We start from the raw sequence: 9,899 nt of genomic DNA, 5'->3' as shown, positions 1-9,899 counted from the left end.
CCTCTCATCTCCTCTCCTCTCCTCTCCTCTCCTCTCCTCTCCTCTCCTCTCCTCTCCTCTCCTCTCCTCTCCTCTCCTCTCCTTCATTTGCACTGTCTGTCAACGACAGGCTTGTGACCTAGTGAAGGAGGGGAAATGACATCCGTCATATTGGTTTCACCTCTCCAGTGTTTCCATGTCAGCACAGATGAAGGAGAGGAGACGAGGAGTGTAAAACCACTCTAGGTGGTTCAGTACTATGACAGTTATTTGTACTGTCCACCAGAGAGTGCCAGAGAGGCAGAGCTACATTAGACAGGCCAAACAGCACCACCTGATGGTCATAGGATGACACAACAGAAGACAAGCCAAAAGCGTCTATCTGGAGAATCCTATTATATTAGGGAAGTAGGGAAAGGGAAACTGACTACCTAGTCAGTTGTACAACTGAATGCATTCAACTGAAATGTGTCTTCCTCATTTAACCCAACCCCTCTGAATCAAATTAAAGATACATATCTATTTATTCGGCCATACATCCACCACATATACATGGCTGTCATATGATAATGTGTAGCGATCTATTCCTGTACCAGGGGAATGGAGAGGAGACCCTGTGAAGTCTCGACAAAGGAATATTGACAATAGAAAGTCTCCTTTCAATCCCCTGATGTTTGTTGTCAATAGTATACAGCCCTAGAGGATGTGATTTGAACTGTGTAGTACTGATCTCTTTTATCATGTCTATCGTAGGAAACCAGTAGAATCTCCACAGGGAGAGATGCAGAGATGCCTGTAACTCGTGTGGAAGACTGCTGTCTGGAGTGCTATGGTATTTTTGTGATGTATATTTTTAAACGACCAAACCAAAATCTAAGCGAGCGCTACCATTTCTATCTTTTCTCCTTTGTTAAATAATCTTACTGTAACTTTGACAGTTATTCACCCAAAATGTACTGCAAACTTCCCAGAGGCTGTTGGCTAGAGGAGAGGCCTGCACTCAGCCTACCCTCTCCACCATATGTCCACACACACACATCCACGCACAGAGACGTGCATGCACAGATTCTACACTGGCCTGCTTTGGGTGTGTCTGCCAGAATGAGCTTACTGTACGTGATACTGGGCTTCCAACTAGTCTTGGGTCCTGTATGGTGGCTGTGTGAGCATGAACACGTGTGTTACTGTGTGTGTTTTGTGTCTGTGTACACACACTGTACTGTCTAGTGGTGTGTGTGTGTTTTGTGTCTGTGTACACACACTGTACTGTCTAGTGGTGTGTGTGTGTTTTGCAAAATGAAGTTGGTGCTGTGGCTGCAGTTTTAGAGTTAGTGGGAAGATTGAAGAGGTGGCCAGTGAACTATTGAGACCTGGAGTGTTTGTAAGTGTGGGTTTCTGCTGATTCATAATGTGATTGTAAGTGTGGGTTTCTGCAGATTCATAATGTGTGTGTAAGTGTGGGTTTCTGCTGATTCATAATGTGTGTGTAAGTGTGGGTTTCTGCAGATTCATAATGTGTGTGTAAGTGTGGGTTTCTGCAGATTCATAATGTGTGTGTAAGTGTGGGTTTCTGCAGATTCATAATGTGTGTGTAAGTGTGGGTTTCTGCTGATTCATAATGTGTGTGTAAGTGCAGGTTTCGGGCAGATTCATAATGTGATTGATTGTAAGTGTGGGTTTCTGCAGATTCATAATGTGTTTGTAAGTGTGGGTTTCGGCAGATTCAAAATGCGTTTGTAAGTGTGGGTTTTGGCAGATTCATAATGTGTGTGTAAGTGTGGGTTTCTGCAGATTCATAATGTGTGTGTAAGTGTGGGTTTCTGCTGATTCAGAATGTGTGTGTAAGTGTGGGTTTCTGCAGATTCATAATGTGATTGTAAGTGTGGGTTTCTGCAGATTCATAATGTGTGTGTAAGTGTGGGTTTCTGCAGATTCATAATGTGTGTGTAAGTGCTGGTTTCGGGCAGATTCATAATGTGATTGATTGTAAGTGTGGGTTTCTGCAGATTCATAATGTGTTTGTAAGTGTGGGTTTCGGCAGATTCAAAATGCGTTTGTAAGTGTGGGTTTTGGCAGATTCATAATGTGTGTGTAAGTGTGGGTTTCTGCAGATTCATAATGTGATTGTAAATGTGGGTTTCTGCAGATTCATAATGTGTGTGTAAGTGTGGGTTTCTGCAGATTCATAATGGGTGTGTAAGTGTGGGTTTCTGCAGATTCATAATGTGTGTGTAAGTGTGGGTTTCTGCAGATTCATAATGTGATTGTAAATGTGGGTTTCTGCAGATTCATAATGGGTGTGTAAGTGTGGGTTTCTGCAGATTCATAATGTGTGTGTAAGTGCTGGTTTCGGGCAGATTCATAATGTGATTGATTGTAAGTGTGGGTTTCTGCAGATTCATAATGTGTTTGTAAGTGTGGGTTTCGGCAGATTCAAAATGCGTTTGTAAGTGTGGGTTTTGGCAGATTCATAATGTGTGTGTAAGTGTGGGTTTCTGCAGATTCATAATGTGATTGTAAATGTGGGTTTCTGCAGATTCATAATGGGTGTGTAAGTGTGGGTTTCTGCAGATTCATAATGTGTGTGTAAGTGTGGGTTTCTGCAGATTCATAATGTGTGTGTAAGTGTGGGTTTCTGCAGATTCATAATGGGTGTGTAAATGTGGGTTTCTGCAGATTCATAATGTGTATGTGTGAGTGTGGGTTACCAGGTGAAGGCTGTGCAGGGGCTGCAGTTTGTGGGATGTTTGCAGAGGCGAGCTGAGAACTAGTGAAGCATGTTTTCTGTTGTGTGTATTAAGCTGTGTGTGTATTTAGCTGTGTTTGTGTATTTTGCTGTGTGTGTGTGTGTGTGTGTGTGTGTGTGTGTGTGTGTGTGTGTGTGTGTGTGTGTGTATTTCGCTGTGTGTGTGTGTGTGTGTGTGTATTTCGCTGTGTGTGTGTATTTTGCTGTGTGTGTGTGTGTGTGTGTGTGTGTGTGTGTGTGTGTGTATTTCACTGTGTGTGTGTATTTCACTGTGTGTGTGTATTTCCCTGAGTGTGTATTAAGCTGTGTGTGTATTTCGCTGTGTGTGTGTATTTCGCTGTGTGTGTGTGTATTTCACTGTGTGTGTGTATTTTACTGTGTGTGTGTATTTCGCTGTGTGTGTGTATTTCCCTGAGTGTGTATTAAGCTGTGTGTGTATTTAGCTGTGTGTGTGTATTTAGCTGTGTGTGTGTATTTCGCTGTGTGTGTGTATTTCCCTGAGTGTGTATTAAGTTGTGTGTGTATTTCGCGGTGTGTGTGTATTTCGCTGTGTATGTGTATTTCCCTGAGTGTGTATTAAGCTGTGTATGTGTATTTCCCTGAGTGTGTATTAAGCTGTGTATGTGTATTTCCCTGAGTGTGTATTAAGCTGTGTATGTGTATTTCCCTGAGTGTGTATTAAGTTGTATGTGTATTTCGCTGTGTATGTGTATTTCGCTGTGTGTGTGTGTGTTTACCAGATGAAGTCAGTGCAGTGGCTGCAGAAGGTGGGCTGTTTGAAGAAGCGAGCGGTGAACTGGTGGTCCTTGACCTCGATGATCCTCTTGTGTTTCAGCGCCCCCTTCCTCTGGAACACTGGCACCCTGGGAGGGGGGGTGAGGGGGGAGGGCAGGGGAGAGGCCCCAGGGGTGGCCACGGGGGAGGCCAGGGTCAGGGGGGACAGGGAGGGGGACGGGGACACGGGAGTAGACATGCTGCCTGGAGGGATGGGAGGAGAGGTGAAAGGAGAGGTGATGGAGAGGAGGGGTAGGAGGAGAGGGGAAAGAGGGAGAGAGAGGAGGGTAGAGGACAGATGGAGATGAAATGGGTGGATAGTAGTAAGCGAGAGAGAGACAGAGGGATGAGCAGAGGGAGAGGGAGGGAGAGAGAGCGAGAGAGAGAGAGAGAGAGAGAATAAAAGGACCCAGACAGGGGACAGAGGGATGAGCAGAGGGAGAGAGAGAGAGAGAGAGAGAGCGAGAGAGAATAAAAGGACCCAGACAGGGGACAGAGGGATGAGCAGAGGGAGAGGGAAAGAGAGAGAGAGAGAGAGAATAAAAGGACCCAGACAGGGGACAGAGGGATGAGCAGAGGGAGAGAGAGAGAGCGAGAGAGAGAGAGAGAGAGAGAGAGAGAGAGAGAGAGAGAGAGAGAGAGAGAGAGAGAGAGAGAGAGAGAGAGAGAATAAAATGACCCAGACAGGGGACAGAGGGATGAGCAGAGGGAGAGGGAGGGAGAGGGAATGTATAAAAAGGAGAGAGGTTAATTCACACATTGAGACAGAGCTCTCCTCAGAGACCCAGAGACACAGAACGATTAGTGAAATTCACACTGTGTCCCACATATGTCCCACTTCATACTCGCTCGCTTTCTCTCTCTCACCCCATCTATCCTCATCGCAACGCCACGCCAACTGCAACCTCCCACATTCCCCTGACAACCAAACACCCTGAGTTGCCCTGACAACCAAACACCCTTATCACATGTCAACTGCACCTCCTGTTGCACCCCCCCACCCCCCCACACTACTCCAATATTAGAACTGGTACCCTGTCTGTCCTTGTCTCCTTCCTCTTTGTCCTGATTTGATATTGTGTTAATTTCTCCATAAAAGTTTGGACTGTATTCTCATGCACAGTCTATATGAGTCAAAAGTGAGGAAATGTGAAATATTTAACTGAGAGAAGAGGAGTAGCAGACTGCTAAATGATAAATGAAACCACAACAGAGATTGAATGAATAAGTTAATAAGCCGAGAGCGTACAGCATAGCAAACAGGACCTGTTGAAATGATTATGGCACACCGGAAGATGGAGGAAATCATTCCAATGGGTGAATACCAGAGACAGGGAGGGCTGAAAGAACACAGAAACAGAACAAACAAATACAATAAAAAAAGGAAATCCTCAACAAATAAGGAACAGAGTGGAAAGTTGCGTGGAGATAGAAGTGGAAGGAGAGAGGGAGAAACAAAGAGAAAGAGAGAGACATTACCTGTATTTGTGGTTGTTTGGGCTGACAGACTTGATCAAAGAGTAAGCTTCTCCTCTTCCTCTCCCCCTCTCTTTATCTCTCCTCCTTTGACAGGCAGCCTGCTATCGCTCTGAACCTGTCGCTGGTCACGTCAAAAAAGAAAAAGTGAAGGAAAGAGAGAAAGGCAAGTGGTGGCAGGGAGGAAGAGCTGGGAAAAAGAGCTGCCTACAAAAAAAGAGCAAGTAACAAGGGATGAGATTGAAGCTTTCCAAGAACGAGAGAAGAAAGAGGAGGAGTGGACTGCTATGTATCTGTTAAGTTAACCCACACAGGGTGAAGAGGGAGAAGAGATGGAGAGATGGAATTCTCTTTTCAAGATTGATTCTGTTTTACCAAGAAGAAGATGGGATAGGAGAGAGAGGAGAGAAAGAGAGGAGGGAGGGAGGGAGGAGGGGGGGGGGTAATAGGCAGCAATTCATTTTGAAATCTGGGTTACATCTCTCTGGAGAGAGACAAAGCGAGAGAGCAAGTGATGGTGGGAGAAGAAGGGGGGCCATTTTGCCACCATCACTATGGACTAACACCGACCAACAGTCTAACACTTCTCACAGTGACAGACTGATAGAGAGGAAGGAGTAAGACAGAAGGATGCTCTTGATAGATCAGTGTCTCTAAACAACACCAGTCTATCAAGGGTTAATCACCAATATCATGGTACACAATCTGGTGCCATACAACTAGCTGACAGGAGTGTTGGCAGTAATGGTTGGACCATATTCAGAACAGCCTGTGGAAGGATCAAGGCCCATTTATGTGAATAACTTGGTAATTATTCCAGTGGAATGGAGATAGGGAACAAAACTGTTTTTCCAGTGGAATAGAGATAGGGAATAGTACTGTTATTCCAGTGGAATGGAGATAGGGAACAAAACTGTTTTTACAGTGGAATGGAGATGGGGAATAGTACTGTTATTCCAGTGGAATGGAGATAGGGAACAAAACTGTTTTTCTAGTGGAATGGAGATAGGGAACAAAACTGTTTTTACAGTGGAATGGAGATGGGGAATAGTACTGTTATTCCAGTGGAATGGAGATAGGGAACAAAACTGTTTTTCTAGTGGAATGGAGATGGGGAACAGTACTGTTATTCAGTGGAATGGAGATAGGGAATAGTACTGTTATTCAGTGGAATGGAGATAGGGAATAGTACTGTTATTCAGTGGAATGGAGATGGGGAACAGTACTGTTATTCAGTGGAATGGAGATGGGGAATAGTACTGTTATTCAGTGGAATGGAGATAGGGAATAGTACTGTTATTCAGTGGAATGGAGATGGGGAACAGTACTGTTATTCAGTGGAATGGAGATAGGGAATAGTACTGTTATTCAGTGGAATGGAGATAGGGAATAGTACTGTTATTCAGTGGAATGGAGATAGGGAATAGTACTGTTATTCAGTGGAATGGAGATAGGGAATAGTACTGTTATTCAGTGGAATGGAGATGTGGAATAGTACTGTTATTCCAGTGGAATTCAGATAGGGAACATAGGTCTATGTACAACCAGTGGTGGTTATCATTAGTCATCTCTGGTGGCAAGTGGTAGAGGGAGTGAACCATCGCCTCAATACTGTAGTCCCTCTGTACCTCAATCCAGGTCACACTGAGGCTCATGGGTAATGCAGTTTCTCAGAGAGGGGCGTCTGGTGTTATTTCGACCCTCCTCACATGGTTTGAAAGGGTTTTAATGGAATACAAGCAGACACACACACACAGAAGGTTTACGACCTCATATGAGACAGTAGTAAAAATACATCATGTTAACACTGACATCGAACAGAGAGAGGGAGAAGGATGGACAGCATGAGAGAGAAAAAAGAGAGAGTGGTCGAGATAGAGATATACTGTACAGGCAGGGGATGAGGTGATGAGAGAGAAAGAAATGGGCTGATGGAGAGGGACGGAGAGATGGAGAGAGGGATCGAAGGGTTGAAGGTCTAATGAACGAAAATGTAGGTTGTTAGTCTCCTGATGAAGACACCGCCACACCGCCATTAATTAACTATTATAATTAGCAAGATTGTTAGAGAGCAAAATGGTGTCAGCGAGCAAGATAAGAGTGTGGTTTGTGTGTGTGTGTGTGCGTGCGTGCGTGTGCGTGTGCGCGTGTGCGTGTACGTGTGTGTGTGTGTGTGTGTGTGCGTGTGCACGTGTGCGTGTGTGTGCGTGTGCGCGTGTGTGTGCGTGTGCATGTGCGTGTGTGTGTGTGTGTGTTATCTCCACATGATACATGTAATTTGAACATTAGCCTTCCAGCTAGCAGCAGACAGGGAGTGATCTGGCCTTCCTTTCAGTCACATTGTTACATTCTCACAGTCTGTTTGAATTGAAATTGCTTCCTGTCACTCTGTCCCATCACACACTGACTCAGTCACTGGGCTACAGGAAGATAATGATTTGTCATTGTATGACTTCACCACTAACAATCAGGTGTTAACAGCTCTCCTTCAGAGCCAGACTGACAGATCCCCTGAATAAGGTCTTATGCTTGCGTCATTGTCTCCTGTTATTTATAAAAACAAATAAAAGCTAAAACCAGAATAAATAAAAACGTTACTTCCCTGTTCGTTCTGGCTTCTCTGTTTTATTCCCTCATAACATTCACTATAACATTTACTACAACATTTACTATGACAATTACTATGACATGTACTATGACATTTACTATGACAGTTACTATGACATTTACTATGACATTTACTTTGACAGTTACTATGACATTTACTATGACATTTACTATAATATGTACTGCAACATTTACTACAACATTTACTATGACAGTTACTATGACATTTACTATGACATTACTAACATTTACTATAACATTCATAATAACATTCACTATAATATTTACTGCAACATTTACTACAACATTTACTATGACAGTTACTATGACATTTACTATGACATTACTAACATTTACTATAACATTCATAATAACATTCACTATAATATTGACTATAATATTTACTACAACATTTACTATGACAGGTGCTATGACATTTACTTTGACATTACTAACATTTACTAAAACATTCATAATAACATTCACTATAATATTTACTATAATATTTACAGCAACATTTACTACAACATTTACTATGCCAGTTACTATGACATTTACTACAACATTTACTATGCCAGTTACTATGACATTTACTATGACAGTTACTATGACATTTACTATGACATTTACTTTGACAGTTACTATGACATTTACTATGACATTTACTATAATTTTTACTGCAACATTTACTACAACATTTACTATGACAGTTAATATGACATTTACTATGACATTACTAACATTTACTATAACATTCATAATAGCATTCACTATAATATTGACTATAATATTTACTACAACATTTACTATGACAGTTGCTATGACATTTACTTTGACATTACTAACATTTACTAACACATTCATAATAACATTCACTATAATATTTACTATAATATTTACTGCAACATTTACTACAACATTTACTATGACAGTTACTGTGACAGTTACTATGACATTAATAACATTTACTATAACATTCATAATAACATTCACTATAATATTTACTACAACATTTACTACAACATTTACTATGACAGTTACTATGACATTTACTATGACATTACTAACATTTACTATAACATTCATAATAACATTTACTAACATTTTTACTATAATATTTACAACAACATTTACTATGTCATTACTAACATTTACTATAACATTCATAATAACATTCACTATAATATGTACTATAATATTTTCTACAACATGTACTACAACATGTACTACAACAGTTACTGTGACAGTTACTATGACATTACTAACATTTACTATAACATTCATAATAACATTCACTATAATATGTACTATAATATTTTCTACAACATGTACTACAACATGTACTACAACATTTACTATGACAGTTACTATGACATTTACTATGACATTTACTATGACATACAAACATGTACTATGACATTCATAATAACATTCACTATAATATTTACTATAATATTTACTACAACATTTTCTACAACATTCACTATAACATTCACTATAACATTTACTACAACATTTACTATGACAATTACTATGACATTTACTATGACATTTACTATGACAGTTACTATGACATTTACTATGGCATTTACTATGACAGTTACTATGACATTTACTATGACATTACTAACATTTACTATACTATTCATAATAACATTCACTATAATATTTACTACAACATTTACTACAACATTTACTATAACAGTTACTATGCCAGTTACTATGACATTTACTATGACATTTCTAACATTTACTATAACATTCATAATAACATTCACTATAATATTTACTATAATATTTACTACAACATTTACTATGACAGTTGCTATGACATTTACTTTGACATTACTAACATTTACTATAACATTCATAATAACATTCACTATAATATTTACTATAATATTTACAGCAACATTTACTACAACATTTACTATGCCAGTTACTATGACATTTACTATGACATTACTAACATTTACTATAACATTCATAATAACATTCACTATAATATTTACTGCAACATTTACTACAACATTTACTATGAGAGTTACTATGAGAGTTACTATGACAGTTACTATGACATTTACTATGACATTACTAACATTTACTATAACATTCATTATAACATTCACTATAATATTTACTATAATATTTACTACAACATTTTCTACAACATTTACTATGACAGTTACTATGACATTTACTATGACATTTCTAACATTTACTATAACAGTCATAATAACATACACTATAATATTTACTCTAATATTTACTACAACATTTACTACAACATATACTATGACATTACTAACATTTACTA

The 9,899-nt window shown here is 39.9% G+C and overlaps 1 protein-coding gene across 1 annotated transcript in view; it reads right to left on the bottom strand.

Moving 5' to 3' along the window:
* The window catches only part of LOC139379508 (protein kinase C alpha type-like), a 64,032-nt gene extending 60,334 nt beyond the window's left edge, over positions 1–3,698 (bottom strand). The window contains exon 1 of the mRNA XM_071122327.1: positions 3,463–3,698. Within this exon, the coding sequence (XP_070978428.1) occupies positions 3,463–3,698 (236 nt within the window). The remainder of the gene's footprint in view (positions 1–3,462) is intronic.
* Positions 3,699–9,899: the final 6,201 nt, after the last annotated feature.

The sequence above is a fragment of the Oncorhynchus clarkii genome, chromosome 2 (assembly GCF_045791955.1).
Source record: "Oncorhynchus clarkii lewisi isolate Uvic-CL-2024 chromosome 2, UVic_Ocla_1.0, whole genome shotgun sequence".
NCBI classification, from domain to species: domain Eukaryota; kingdom Metazoa; phylum Chordata; class Actinopteri; order Salmoniformes; family Salmonidae; genus Oncorhynchus; species Oncorhynchus clarkii.
Note: the sequence above shows the minus strand (reverse complement) of the source record. Positions and strands in the feature narration are given on the sequence as shown.